The sequence below is a fragment of the Eurosta solidaginis genome, chromosome 5 (genome assembly GCF_040869045.1).
Source record: "Eurosta solidaginis isolate ZX-2024a chromosome 5, ASM4086904v1, whole genome shotgun sequence".
Taxonomy (NCBI): domain Eukaryota; kingdom Metazoa; phylum Arthropoda; class Insecta; order Diptera; family Tephritidae; genus Eurosta; species Eurosta solidaginis.
The window spans coordinates 253,694,821-253,711,189 of NC_090323.1; the positions used below are offsets into that span (position 1 = coordinate 253,694,821).

At 37.9% G+C, this 16,369-nt stretch overlaps 1 protein-coding gene across 9 annotated transcripts in view; it reads left to right on the forward strand.

Moving 5' to 3' along the window:
* Nucleotides 1-3,108: 3,108 nt before the first annotated feature.
* The window catches only part of Naa60 (N-alpha-acetyltransferase 60), a 43,853-nt gene continuing 30,592 nt past the window's right edge, over nucleotides 3,109-16,369 (forward strand). For 6 of the 9 annotated variants that reach the window (XM_067789832.1, XM_067789831.1, XM_067789833.1 and 3 more), the window contains exons 1-2: nucleotides 3,111-3,632; nucleotides 8,740-8,860. In XM_067789832.1, the coding sequence (XP_067645933.1) occupies nucleotides 3,616-3,632; nucleotides 8,740-8,860 (138 nt within the window). In that variant the 5' untranslated portion in view covers nucleotides 3,111-3,615. Of the gene's footprint in view, nucleotides 3,633-8,739; nucleotides 8,861-13,354; nucleotides 13,531-16,369 lie in introns of those variants that run through there. The other 3 variants (XM_067789829.1, XM_067789830.1, XM_067789836.1) reach the window with 3 other exon arrangements.

Consider the following 16,369-nt stretch of genomic DNA (forward strand, 5'->3'; position numbering starts at 1 on the left):
TGCAATTCTTCAAACTTCATAACTTTTCTTATTGTAGGGCTCCGGCCCACGGTCGCCATATAAAGACTCCATAAAAGGAATGTCTTCTTACGTGCATTTATGCACCAATACACACGCATACGCTTTAATTAAATAACACACACATACATGTATATTTTGTAACTATTTATATTAATATTTTATTTAATAATTAAAATATATTTTTTAAAATTTAGTTATTAATTTGCATATCAGATGAACACGATTCTTTACATTCGATCACATCAAATCAAACTCCAAAAAACTCTAACAAATTATTTTTTCACCTCGCCTACTATGCATTTGAAAAATCCAAATATTTTCAATTGCATACTAAGCTCAATACACACAAGTGCGCAAGGTGGAAGTGTATTATACGGGTCTTTTTTCGGTTTTTCGTTAATATCTTTTGAACGCGTTAAAATTTTTATTTTCCGCCTTCGGATTATTAATACTGATGTCAAGACGCGTTGTTTGACACCTCTCTCGATATTTTTGGTGGCGTATTAGCAGTCGACCCCTCAACTAGACTATTACCTTGAAATGGTAAATTGCATCGTACATAAGCAGGTAATAGTCTAGTTGAGGGGTCGACTGCCAGTACGCTAGCAAAAATATCGAGTGAGGTGTCAAAGACGCGTATTAATCTCGAGAATAATAATCCGGAGGCGGAAAAGGAAAATTTTATCTCTGTCCGGAGATATTTGCAGTTGAAGTTGGCGATTTCCATGTGGTTGCTGTTGTGTTTTAGCCCACAAAAAAAATTGTGCATCACCGTGGCGGTAGCCACGGTTATACCACACACCCGGACTTGGCATGGCGTAGCCCAGGGTTATTTTTTATAAGTGCGGCCGAAGGCCGCCAACGCAGAAAGGTGTTCTGCGCAAAAATTCTATGGATCCGACCCCCGGTTTCGGAGGTACCCGCGGGTCTTTTTTCGGTTTTTCGTTATTATCTTTTGAACGCGTTAAAACACCTCTCTCAATATTTTTGGTAGCGTATTAGCAGTCGACCCTCAACTACACTATTACCCATAAGCACACCAAAGGACCACCAATCTGCACCCCAGCGGGTTAGAGGATCAGAATATACCCGCGGTAGGTATGCCTGTCGTAAGAGGCGACTAAAATACCAGATTCAAGGGGCTGTGTAGCGCAACCTTTCAGGTTGCCAGCGCAATATATAGCTTCTCCAAACCCAATTGTCAACCTCACCTATCCGCGGCGAATCCTGTTTCACTAACAGACGAGGCTCTGGCGACCCCAAGCTCCTCATGGAACTTGGGGGTAGGGAGGGAGGGAATGGCCTGAAGGTTTAATGTGGCCACATAAATCGTTCCCGAGATGATCGGGCTATCACCTTAATGGTGCTATGGTACCGGAGCTTACCGGATTTGTATCCGGCAAAGGACCATCACATCGATAACACTCCCCAAAGCCTTCGGGGAGCAACCTTATCGCTACAACAACAACAACAACAACCACCAATCTGCAGCAAAATTGTGTCCTTTACGATTAACTACATATCTCAGACGCCATTTACTCGACGGTTCCATAAAAACTGTGTTTTTGAACCATCCAATGGTTGGCAAATGTGATGATGTTCTAAGCTGCTTGTAATGCTGTGCCTGCTGTCTGATGAGTTGCGAATAAAGTTACTGCGGTCACACTGCCACTCTTACTGTGGGTGTATGTCCATTGACGTTACGGCTGGGCTACTGCATCACGACGATGTGATGTGCACATGTTGACACAGCTGTTGTTGGATTGTTAGGCATGCCATTGGTATTTTCCAAATGGTCACTCGATACTTTTGTTGTTGCCAAAGCAAATTCATTGTTTACTATATAGTTTGGCAGCTTAAGTAGAGGTTATGTTGCGAATAGAGTGGAAGGCAGTGGACTAGGCAGTCGAATGTCATATAATGAAGGAATGGTGTTCGGAGTTTTTTCAAAGTTAAAAAAAAAAATGATAAAAGCTTTAATATAAATAAAACTATTGTTTTAATAACAACAAAAGTGCCATATATATTCTGGATACATAAATTTATATGGATTATCTCACTTTAAAATTTGAATTAAATAAACTAAAGTTTTTTTTTGAAAGTGAGTCGAGAACTGTGCGTGTGAATGTGCGAATTTTCACCGATCAGCTGTTAGTTGCGCTACTTGGTAAAATTTACAATGAGCAAATTACTCGATGTTTTCTCAAGGTAGTCGTTGGTTTTTTTTATCAGATGTATTTATAAAAACGCCTTCTATACATTTTCGTGGGGTATTTGTGTTTATTTTATTGATTGTATTAAATTAATTAATTCTCTTTCCAAAAATCGTAATTATGCAAAGTCACTTTACCGCATAACTATATAGGACTCAATTAAAAAAAACTAAACAAAACTTCCTTGAGAATCACATTCGACATGACAGGGTTGCTTTGGCAACAACAAAGTATCGAGTGACGCCTCTTAACAAATATACAAACATCACTAATGGCCATATTACGGAAATCTTAAGGAAATTGAAGTTAAATTTTTAAACAGACATAAAATGTTATAATTTTGGAATATATAGCATCTAGGACACCTTAATTGCAGTAATTGAAAGAAAATGTTTGCTTATACTCAAGTATTTAATTATTTTTTCTAAATTTATCTTTAATATTGATGCAATGATTGATCCAATGTAACTCTGGTCTTCCTACTGTTCTTCATTCCACTCCATTCGAGTGCCTATTTTCACGGCCTGCGAGTGCCTTCCACTCTATTCGCAACATAACCTCGAATTAAGCTGCCAAACTATATAGCTATATAGTAAACAATGCAACGCATGCTTATTTGGGTTGGGGCAAAAAACGCCGGTTGTTTGCGTGCGCTAAAAAACGTAGTGCGGTTTTATTACGTTGGCTTGTTTGACAGTTCGAAAACGCAGTGCTGCCACACTGCGAGAAACTTTGTCAATGAGCTCCGTTGAAATAACATAATTGCCTATGTAAATACAAGAGCTCTGTTGAAATAACATTATTGCCTATGTAAATACAAGAGCTCTGTTAAAATAACATTATTGCCTATGCGTTGTGTGGCAGCACGCCGAATTCAATAATTTTGACAGCTGTGTTGTTTTTGTGCTTAGTTTTTCTATTTAACAAATTAATCAAAATACAAAAAATTTACATTTCGTGCGATTTCTATTGCTTCGAAGCGCGCAGAAAGTTAAACATTTTTTATTGCAATAAAAATGTCTACAAATAATGTGCGGTTGTCTGCGGCTGACGTTTAAGTAATTAAAGGCAATTGAATAACAAATGTCTGTGTGCCATGATAAATGAAGAATTGATGGCTACGTTCAAAAGTGGTCTGGAGTCGTGGTGTTGAGCATTATTCATAAAAATATAACAGTTGCAGGTCAATGATTTGTTCGAAGCTGTTGTTGGACAAGGCCACTGGCTTTCCTACACTTAAATAAAGGCTCAAAACGAAGTCAATACAAAAAAAGCTAATCGTATCTAATAAAAGTACAAAATTCTCTTGATTATCTTACCAGCCGCTTTGGTCCTGTCGGAAATTCCAAAGTGGTCATCGGATGCGACTACATGCAACTCCATGGCACAGTTTACTTGGTGAGTATAAGAATGTCGGAAATAGCATTGACAGGCACAATAAATGAAGTATGCGATATGTATTTTTATTCTTACCAGAATCCAATCATTGTTTAAGAATTTTCTTTAACAATTTAAAAGGCACCTTTTAACGACGAGCGAAACCAGACATTAATATCCAGAACCGCTACTGGCTGTATTCTTATGTCCCCAGAACACCACCTACACAATGAGGCAAGAGTACTGCCCCAGCGGGTTAGGGGATCAGAATATACCCGCGGTAGATATGCCTGTCGTAAGTGGCGACTAAAATACCAGATTCAAGGGGTTGTGTAACGCAACCCTTCAGGTTGCCAGCGCAATATATAGCTTCTCCGAACCCAATTGTCAACCTCACCTAACTGCGGCGAATCCTGTTTCACTAACAGACGAGGCTCTGGCGCCCACAAGCTCCTCACGGAATTTGGTGGTGGGGAGGGGGGAATGGCCTGGAGGTTTAATGTGGCCACATAAATCGTTCCCGAGATGGTTGGGCTAGCACCTTAATGGTGCTGTGGTACCGGAGCGTACCGGATCTTTATCCGGCAAAGGACCATCACATCGATAACACTCCCCAAAGCCTTCGGAGAGCAACCTTATCGCTACAACAACAACAACAACAACAGTACTCCCCATTACGGAGAGAAATGAAATGCTGAACAAACCGTTTCTGTTGAATACCCAGACACCTGGGCCTCCTAACACATTTGATTGATGAGGCTACACCTCCCAAGGGCTTTAGGGGTCATCTCCGTATGCATTATGAGCAAATACGGCAACTGAAATCACAGCCGTATGAAGCATAAGGGCACAAGCAGGTCCTCAGTGATATCCACAAATAGGCGTCGTACCAGGAATTGCCCGTCGAATCCAGTTCTCAAAGAAAAATACCCAGAAGTCGCAGAAGAGGAACGCACTCTTCCTAGGGAAACTCGCGTCACTCTAGCTCAACTCAAGTTCTGGGTAATGTGTGGTGGTGGTGTTAAAAAAAGCAAAGTTAAAAGTTATGGTGTAAAAAGTATCGGATTCGGATAAAAAAACAGTAAATCCAATAAAAGGCCGATTAAAGTCGATACTTTATGATGATGTTTTTTTCTACAAAACTTATACTTCCGATAAACTATAACTATAATTCGTCCTAAAAGTCATTAAAACTTAAATACCTGTATATAGTATAGTATACGCATGAACAAGTGTGTGAGATACATACATTTAGATCAACCAAAGCATTCGAGGCCACTTAATTAGAATCAATCGCGTACCAATGACGGTGTACAAATTAGTTTGTGGGTTTTTGCTATTCAATCGTCAGCTTTGAGTTACTGAATAAATCTAATATAGGCATTACTATGTACAGGGGGGGGAAGGTTTTAAAAAAGATTTAATTAAAATCTTAAACAGTTTTTTAGTTGGACCTGAATTTTTGTTTTTGCAGAGATCATACGATTTATTAAATTTTTCTGATCTCAGCGTTTTAAAATAATTCAGATGCATTCTTTGATAACTTTTGGGGCCTTATTAACTTAAAAAATTAAGATCATCCAATTTAACGAATGTAAAAAAAATATTGGGGCATTTTTAGAGACGGGATTCCCAGAATATTTTTTTTTCTACCTTTATTTTCAAAAGCATTTGAATTGAGGTTCGTTGGAATTATATGTCAGAAATTTAATGTAGACGTCATTTGAAAATACATATTTGTTTTGATTTTCCAAAAGTGAATGTTGATAAAATATAACAAATCTACATTTATTTGCGCAACCAAAACAATTAAAATTGTAGAAACAGTATGTATTGTTAAAAAGACAATACCAATGAAATTCGCTAAGTCTGAATTTCTTTTAGGCTAAATCATGGGAAAACCAAGAGCGCTAAAATATGGAAACATTTTGAGTCACAAGCCAAATCAGTTTCTTGCAAATACTGCAGTACAGTGTACAAATGGGCGAATGTTAACAAAATCACTGAATCCCTGTGATTCAGGAACAATTTCGAATTCCCCTTCCATTAATGCTAGCGATATTTCCAGCTCATCCAGCTCTCTCCAATCATGGAACTTAGTGCAAGTAATGGCGGATGAGTTTAAAGAGATATTACATGAAAAATTATCCAAGGCTATAATTGTATCTGGTACTCCATTTTGTGGAGCATCCACCCTGGGTAGAGTTTTTTAAGGAATTACAACCTTCATACAAATTGCCGAACAGAAAGCCAGTTTCTTGTAAGTATTTAAACAAATTACACAATGAAATGGCAAGCGATATAACCACACAACTAAGGTCGTCAAGCTACTTACATTTGCAATGTGATGGTTGGAGTAACATTTGTAATGAAGGTATATTATTTATAAGCCAGAGATTGTTTTTGTGCGTAGTTTAACTACTACGGGTCAACGGAGCAGAAACAAAGGGTATCCGCTGAAAGGCAAAACGAATCGAGCGGTCCAAGGTGGGGTGCGCTTCCCGCGAGGTGTATGCATCTCTACAGGGTATGATTGTAACATCAGCCCAGCATCAAGCTGGACAAGGGTTAAGGTCCCCGGCCCCTTACACTGAGCTAGCTGGGGGACATTCCACCTTGATTGCGCAAAGGGGCGGATCCCCACTAGTTGTACGTTACAATATTATAAAAATTTATACCCTAATTTTGGGTAAATATTTAGGTATTTACCCATTTTTACCATATAAGTATACCAAATTTACCGGGTATTCACCATTTGGGTATTTACCCATTCCCATCTCTAGGTATTTTTTTTTGTGTTTTTTGGTATAATACAAACTGAATAACAGCATTACAATATTGTAACGAATGTTAGCAGCACTGAGCGATGCTATCGTCTCTAAGCCGATGCTAAGCAGTGACGTGAATTCACATCAATAATTCAATCATTATGTATCTACATAAACGAAACAATAATTGCGTCTACATATATGTACCATGTACGTATACGAGCAGCGGAGAGTCAATGCACAAACACATGCATATATCTGAGATACTCCTGAAAGTATGCAATGAGAAAAACTATAAAATTTTGCAATTGTAGTTACAGCTGAGAAGTTTGAGAGCTGCTGGACTAGTAGATTCTGGAAGCGCCTAGAAGATGCGAACGTTGAAATCCAAGAGTATAAAAGGCGGCAATTGTAGAGGTGCTGGAATTCAGTTTGATTTGAGTTGTCAAGCAGTTTCGACTAAGACGCTATCTAGCGAGCAAGAGCAGTATTATTTTGAATAGTAGAGTTTCATTTGAGCTATCAATCAGTTTGGTTATTAGGCAAGCTATTCGTTGCACAGTTTGAGTGTTATTGTGAAGTACTTTAATAAAGGCCATTTTGCATTATTACAAATTGGAGTTATTTATTCAACAGTTTAGTGATTCGAACTTAGCTGAGGATTGCAAATAAGAGGATTTGCAAGTAAATTCGTTACAATATTAAACTATGTATTTCGTTTTTTTGGACCACATACAAAAATATTTACAGAGATGTCCCATGAAATAGAGTCAAGCACTGTCAAAATCGAATAAATAAATAAACTAAGGAAAATATTCAAAGTTTTTATTACTAATATGTAGATAGAAACTGTATAGGCTTCATATTGATACATCAATCCAATTCATAAAGTCGAAATTACTTCCCCAAAAACTTAAAACTTTGCAGTGTTCTACTATGGGGTTGACTTAAAATAGAGCCAGGAGATATTTCTTACCTTTCGTCACGTCATGTGATGCTATTACTTGAAATTCCACTAAACTGTAAATACAAATTGAAGTAAGGCACTTAATTTGAGCACACAACTTGGTCGGGTGTCCATAATTATTGCTGCCTGCTGAGCTATTACTTATAGACCCTGACAATACTTTTTATTGCTCTCATATCCCACTGCGAGAGTGACTACAATAACTACACATCCATTTTCTATAATACTAAGATCTGATGACTAGGCGGCCAGCTCAAATGTTCTATGTTTAATGTGGCCATATAAATCGTTCCCGAGATGGTCGGGCTAGCACCTTAATGGTGCTGTGTTACCGGAGCGTACAGGATCTGTATCCGAAAAACGACCATCACATCGATAACACTCCCCAAATCCTTCGGGGAGTACCTTATCGCTACAACAACAACAACAACATGTGTTTTATAAGAACGTGTCCTTTTCTCGTCTTCTCCTTGGCTTATGAGTTTGGGCTTGTTATTCGGCTGAGAGATTTATAGAAATGTCATAACAAGGTTTCACTTAAAATCGTGTTGTATTATTGAGCATTCCTCATAGTTTCGATACAAATTAAGTAACTTGTGGGAATCATACCTAAAACATGGTCCTATCGCTATGTTTTGCCATTTTGAAATTGCTCTAGAGAAATAATTCGGTGTCTAAAGATATTCGCTTTGATTTCATCTCACCTAATAATGACTTCACTTGATTTCTGAGCAGTCAGTGAGATCATAAAATGTATTCCGTTTTTAGGTTATGCCGGATGCTTTACAGTGCAATATAATTTTGAATTACATTTTACTATGATTTTCGGAGTTTAATATGACTGTCACACTTGTAATCCTATAAAAGCTTGACTAGTAGAAGCTAAAGTGGTTCTCAAATCCATGAAGAGTAAATTGGGGGACCAGAAAAGAAGGTATCCCTGCCGAATCCTAACAAAATGTACTGGATGTAGGTAGATAACCTCCGAAGAGATTTTATGCCGAGCTAGTCGAACATAAATTGTTAGCAAAATAAAATATTTGCATCCATCGGATGCTGAGATTTTTTCATTTAAATCATTTTGAGAGTGTCTGGCTCTATTTCATAGAACATCACTGTATATCTACACAAACACAGCTGTGTTTGTCATATGAGAACAGCGGTGCTTACTTGGAACGCCGGGACAGGAACGCGGGAAAAAGAAGGTAAAAAAAAATGAAATGAAAGAAAAGGAACGTTAAGCTGTGTTATTTTATGTTATGTATGTATGTATATTATGCCCACCGTTTATGCTACCCTATGATATGCTTTGTGATTTTAAACTAGTTAAAGTTAATTTACGCTAAATTTTGTTATTGAGTTTTTCACTAATTTGAAAAATGTTTAATTTCAGGTACAATAAACATAACCTGCCTCAATCAAACGTTAATCATGCTGATACCGAACATCATGTACCGCTTTGTTCCATTACCGATGTCCAGTTGAGATTTCTTGTTCCAGATGACTTAACAGAGGTACAGTTTATATGTACATGCATTGTCAATCATGTATAGTATATGTAAAATTTTAATTTAATTTAATTTATTTATTTATTATTTATTATTTATTATTAGGCCTAAAACTTAAACTACTAAGTACAATTCATTATTATAATCACTTATTTCTATTGAATATGCTGTTGGAATGCCATGTGATTCCGATCAGCATATTTACTAGAGTGACAAACGGACGAGTCTGTGAGCCACTCATTTAAGGGAGGTTGGAAATGACGCGTTTCCAATCCTCCAGTGCTGCCAGCTTAAGGCAATAAAATTTGGAACTTATATTTTTCAATTATATTTGTATATTAAGCTGTCGGAATGTATTAATCTCCGATCAACACAGCTAAACATGTCTTTGGATGTTGGAAATTGAAAATAACGTGTATTCAATCACCCCTCAACTTTGTTTAGTAAAGACGCTATCGGAATGCATGAAGATTCCGATCAGCACAGCTCAACATATAATGGGAGGTTGAAAGGGACGTGTTTCCAATCCCCCTGCTCCAACTTTTGTTTGGCCTTATTTTCGTTACACATCATATAATTTTATTGTTATATTAATGCTGTCGGAATGCGAGTGATTCCGATAAGCAACAGTTAATATCGGCTGAAAATACCGAATTCCAGCGAAATTTAGTTGTTGGAACTGTCTGAAGTTACAGGTGGCGACCGGTTTTCTTTTCCTTAGGGCTGGATGCATTATATTTTGCTGCTTCCGATACTACCATTCCCTTTTCGCGCTCCAGTATCAGATATATCATGTAAAAAATAAAAGGAGAAAAACTTTATCTTATTGGAAGGGTTTTACAATGCACCAATAAACTTCTTTTTTTAAGTATTGAAGTTATTACTACTTTTTATGTGATTAGGAAGTTCATTGAAATATTTCAGGCCCTTATAAAATATATTTTGCTTTTCCACTTCTGTTTTGAAAAGAGGTAATCTAAAATTATTGTTTTTTCTGATTACGCATGAATGTGCATCATTTACATATACATATAAGCTTTTCGCTGAGGTATGTTGGTAATTTACCGTGCTTAATATTAACCCCTTATTGACCAAACCGAGAAAAGTATATTTTTTGTATATATTAGTATATTTTTATTCAAAGGCATGTATTATTAACCAAAAAAAAAAAATTTACAAAATATTTCAAGGACTATACTACAATGTAAAATAAAGGATATGGTAATCAGAAGTACCGTCGGGCTTGAAGAGCTCATATTTTTATGCTTTAATGCCATGTTACTCGGAAAAACAGTTTTTTTGTCATTACAGCACAAAAATATTCCGCAGTGTTGACATTTCGAATGCGGTTTTGATTGATTTTTTTTTGTACTGCACATTTCACATCTTCCTCGACTTTCTCCAAATATTGGCCAATGTACTCCCAAATTACCTAATCGGACATCTTTTGGTACTAACTCACCTTTTCCACAACGTTTTTTGCTTTAGGGTGTTGGTGTAAGACTCAACTTACGTTTGTTGGCAACATCTTTTTGCGTCATTAAGCCTTGTGCAACGGATCGTCTATAATCTAGGAGTCATTTTATCATGGCTTTGGCAATATACAATGTAGGAATTAATGAAAGCTATTTCCAAGAGCCCCCAAAACAATCTTTGCCACAATTTTTTAGATCGCCTGCCTATCTGAAACTGATCTGCATGATCTACGCCACCCATGAATGAATTATAATCTTTAATTGCAGTTGGACATTACTCTTCTCAGTGCCATGGAAGTAGGAAGCCAACAGTATGGGCTTGTTATCAATCCATTTAAAAAAAGTTACACCGTTCATAGTTGTTCGTGAATCGAACTCGCCTCTTCATTTTCTTGTCCGCTTTCATGCTCCACAAGCAAAAACTTTCTGCGTTTGTAGAAATTCTAGTAGCCTGACAGATGTAAAATAATTATCAAAGTACACGTACTTATTTTTTCCCCACTCTTCTTCTGTGAGAGATAAAACTACTCTCTCTCCCAGGCCATATCCTTCGTACTTTTCTTCAACAGCTTCGTCCTTTCCTTAGTATATAGAGAACTCTTTGATATATCCGCGTTGATCCGCCAAGCACCATAATTTGTAACCACGCTTAATTGGTTTCATAGGGCAATATGTGTACCTGAAGAAAACGTTGATTCAGACCTTCAGTCATAGAGGGAATTTTGAACAGTCGATCCTTATTGTTTTCTGGAATTTTAGAATTATCATTTACGTGCAAAAAACGTAAGATTGAATCGAATCTGTTTCGGGACATGGTTTTTGGTACTATGGGCACAGCCAGATCTTCGCTGGTACTCCAATAATGACGATAACTTGGCGGGTGATGGTAGCCCATAAAAAAGTTTATGTCTATAAATGCCCAAAATTCACTTTTTTTTCTGACAAAAATCTTCCGTGAACTCCAGAGTTTATCCACTAGTATCTGCAAAAAGCTGTTTATAAAAATCTGAAAATACAAGGACAACAGAGCCCGGCGGCACTTACAAGTCTCCTTCGAAAAATCAAAGATCACTGGTAAACAAAAAAAGTAAAGTTCTTTGTATCTTCAAAGCTAAACACCAAATTCACAAAACTTATACTTTCTTTATATTTAGTAGAAATATTTAAAGAATTTAGCAAGATATAATTCAAATAATACACCACCTCTAATTTGTGACCGCACTATGGAAAAAACTTACTTGAAATGAGCATAAAAGTAAAGAATCCACGAATTTTATTAAAAGTTCCGTTATATATGTTCTATGTTTTGTACTTTAAAGTACCGTTGGTCTGCATAATGTAAAAAACTTATTGATTGCTTTTAAAGTAGCAAAATCAGAAGTGGTACTGGAGAGTACCGTCAGACAACAAGGGGTTAAATACAAATTTCATACTGTGGTAGAATATAAGCTGTTTTATACTCAACCAGTTTAGTGCTTCTATCATGCTAGTAATGGGAGTATCATACCTCATGTTTAATATAAATCTCATAGCTTTGTATGAATGAAGAAAAGAAGGCAATTGAGATAAGGTTTACAACAACTAAGGCATGGCATGGCTGCATGCGTTTGTAACACTTCAACCATCGTAGGAGTGCGGGTTCAAATCCCACTCCCGGGAGAAAGGGTTTTGAAGAGATTTACAAGGTATAATCGAAACAGCTGTCGGCTTGTCCGTCCTGATGTCACGTTGTTTAAATTTTTCCCAAATTATTAAATAAACTCATAGCTTTATTTTGCATAACTTGTAGCTTATCTACCTGAGTTTCATTGGCAATAAAGAATATTGTGGGACAATATATAATAATAATTTTATCAAAAAATTTTATGGAGATCTTTTGTTGATCAGAAACAATTTTATTCCGTAGGAAATTTCAAAAATTTTCATGTTACATTTTCAAACTCATCAAAAATCTCAAAGACAACTCTTTCACACCAAAGCCATACAGTATAATACTTTAACTACTCCCCCTTTTTAATATGAATCGTCCTCGTTTGAGTTAATAGGATTAATTCTACTGTATGACTACAGCGTTTGAAATATCATAAGATATAATAACTTAAAATTCACAATTTAACAACAAGAATCCATTAAACAACATAATCGAATACATGTAAATATTCAAAATTGACATTACAATCAAACCAATATGAAAATTTAATAAAAAAATTTAATGTTTCTTCTCATCTTAGATTGCCTTTATGAATCTTTTTCCTTCGATTAAAACTGATGTACCAAGGGTCTTTTCAATTACTCTTTCTACAAATATTTCATCAAATTCATTTCCTAGTCGCCTATTTCTCCTTACGAAAACTTTTTCCCCAGGTTCATATGATTTCATTGTTTTATCTTTATTGCATCTTTCTAAAGTCTCTTCCTGAACCTTAAATAATCTCTCCCAAACTTTACTTAATTCACTAGCCGAACAATTTTGAAATTTTCAATTGGTTTAGAGTTTATTGTTGAATGAATGCTATTATTATATTTATTTGTTGCCAACAAAACAAGGTCCACTGTCTCATTTAACTGCTGTTGCTCTTTAATACAGCGAGATATTTCCATTAATGTTGAGTAAAACCTCTGAAACAATTATTTTCGTGTTTTTGAAGAGTAATAAAATTTCAAGTAAAGCATCTTTTATATCCAAAGAAGATCGAGACGCAATTGGTTTAACAACAACAAATTTTGAAAATTTATCTACGCAAATTAAGAAAAACTGTTTATCTGTTATGAAAATATCAATATGTAGGATTTCGCCAGGGTAATTTCGTATTGGAGTCCTCCCAATTACTAGGTTAGAGGGCTTTCGTATATATTTATTCTCCAAACATATTTTACAGTTTGTAACAATTGATTTTAAAGTTTTTTTAATTTCAGGAAAATAATACTCACTAATAATTTGCTTAAAATTCTCAAAAAAACAACCCTGGGCTCGATTATGTTCAGCAGTTATAACTTCAAGCTGATCATTTTTATTTGTCAAATCTATTACAAGCAATTCAGTATGTCTAAATTTTATACCTGGAAATGAAGAAACTATACGATTTTGAACTTCCGCCAAAGTCTCTAGATCGCAGTGAATAGCATTAGTGCTATTATTAAACACAATAACAAATTTTCAACAGAATCAAAAACAATAGTATGACGTATAAATTTGTTAAGGTAGGTAGGTTGAACTGGCCGGTCCATGACGACCTCACATAGACTGATTGAGTCCGTAGTGTTACCAGAAGTTTGTTTTTAACGACCAAACTGAAAAACCCTATCAAAAACCAGGACCTATGTTATAAAATAACTCCGTCCTCTTGGCAAATACTAGAAGCTTCCTAGGACTTAAGCCACTTGCTGCTTCTAGATCTGACAGCTGTATCACTCCTAATAACTGGAGTCTTAGCCTGGCAAGTTCAGGGCACGAGCACAGAACGTGCTCGATCGTTTCCTCTTCCAACCCGCACTTCCTACATCTGCTATCACTGACCAAGCCTAGTTTAAAGGCATGTGACGTCAGAAGGCAGTGTCCAGTCAGAATACCCGTCATGAGTCTACAGTCCTCTCTTTTTAATGATAGGGGAAACTGTGTTAGTCTAAGGTTGTAAGACCTACACATAATCTTCGACACTTTACAGCCCCGCGCTTGAACCCACGCCTTTCCCGCTTGGTCGATCATGTGCACCTCTCGCCTTCGCTTAATCTCGCCCAATCTAAATGGGACATCTACGGAGCAAGCTTCAAGGGATGCGCCCTTTTTAGCAAGTTCGTCCGCTTTTTCATTCCCATCTATTCCCATATGCCCTGGGACCCAATATAGATGTATGCTTCTCCCTGTCCTGATTCTCTCCAGAGACTGCTTAAACTCTAACACGCATTTAGATGCTGTGCTATGCGAGATTATTGCCTTAATTGCTGCTTGACTGTCAATATAAAAGTTAACACGTTTGCAGCTTAAGCTATTCTCTTCCAGGGTTTCTACTGCTTTGGTTACGGCTAATATTTCCGCTTGGAAAACGCTACAGTAATCCGGCAGCCTGTAGGATCTGCTTATTTCCGGATCAGCGCTGTATACCGCAGACCCTACTCCTTCCCCTACTTTGGAACCATCGGTGTACACATGTATCGCCTCGTCCGCCATTTGCGCACCCTTGCGCCAACCGTCCACCTCTATTGTGGCCTTAAGGTCTCCCTCGAAGCGCAGATAGGGAATCATGTAGTCTGTTCGTCTTGTGATTGATGACGCTATACTACTATGGCCATATGGTCGGCGCTCAATCTGCCCCGAGGCACCGAGCCTGGTTGCAGTTGTTAATGATATGTTCTTTGCTACCAGGTCTACAGGTGGAATCTGAAGAATGGCATACAGTGCAGCCGTCGGTGTTGTTTTAAGGGCTCCCGTAATGTTAAGCATCGATAGTCTGCATACCCCCTCTAATTTTTTGAGGTATGTTGTTTTATGTGTGGCTTTCCACCCTTGTTTGGTATTGAATAGGGCTTACAATCACTGTAAAAACCCAATGACAAAGAGAGGGCGATAAGCCCCACGTACACCCCAGTGTTCTTTTACATGCATAGAGTGCCGTTGAGGCCTTCTTCACCCCCTCCTCCACGTTGAGCTTCCATGACAGCTTACTGTCTAGGATGATTTCTAGATATTTTGTGCAAAGTTTCTCCTGTAAGGTAATCCCTCCTAACTTAGGCCTGGTTCAATTTGGGACCTTGTACCTCTTTGTAAACAAGACCATATCCGTCTTCTCCGCATTGACTTTCAACCCGACATTAGATGCCCAGGTATGAATATCGCGAAGCACCCGATCCATCAAAGAACTAATCGTTGGAAGGCACTTTCCACTTATGACAATTGCAACGTCATCTGCGTAAGCCGTAAGTTTTACGGGTCCCTCATCGAATTGCCTGGGCAGTTGGTTGATGACCAGCGTCCACAGCAGAGGTGATAGCACCCCTCCCTGCGGCGTGCCCCTGTCTACTGATTTCGTGGCCTCGTACAATCCCCATTGTGATGTAATCTTTCTGCAATTTAACATGCAGCCGATCCATCTGATTAAGGCAGGATGTACTTTAATGTAATTAAGACCATCCATAATCGCCCATTTTGCAACATTATTGAAAGCCCCGGCAATGTCCAAGAAGACTCCTAGAGCATACTCCTTATATTCCAGGGATTTCTCTATGCTTATTACCACCCTATGCAATGCGGTGTCAACCGACTTGCCTTTGGTGTACGCATGCTGTGTTGTGGAGAGCAGCTTTTCATCCACGTTGGACTTTATGTACACATCTATCAGCCTCTCAAAGGTTTTGAGCAGAAATGATGTTAAGCTAATGGATCTATAGTCTTTGGAATACATGTGACCGATCTTCCCCGCCTTTGGTAGAAAAGCTACACGAGCAGTTCTCCAAGAGTGCGGTACATGATTCAGTCGTATGCACCCATCGAATATTATTTTAAGCCATTCCACGACCGCCCTACTTGAGACTTGTAGCATGGCCGGGAATATACCATCTGGGCCCGGCGATTTAAACTTAGAAAACGTCTTCACTGCCCACTCGATCTTGGTATCGGTCACCAAGCCCGGCACTACTAGCTCCGTGATCGAAGTGTGAGTGATGTCTGCTGGCTCCTCTAAACCGTCTCCCGATGGGAAATGTGTATCGAGAAGCACCTCAAGGGATTCCTACCTATTACGTGACCATTCCCCGTTCTCTTTCTTTATTAGTCCCTGGACTATGTTTCCCTTTGCTAGGACTTTTTTCAACCGTGCTGTTTCGCTGGAGCACTCTATGTCCGTACAGAAACTTTTCCATGAGTTTCTCTTCGCCCTGGTAATTTCACGCTTGTAGATCCTCAGTAGATCCCTGTACTCGTCCCGACACGCTTCGCTTTCCGCGGTCTTTGCGAGCTTAAACATTTCTTTGACCTGTCTTCTTAGAAGACTCAGCTCATTGCTCCACCATGGCGGCTTTGCTTTTCCTCTGAATCTTCTTAGAG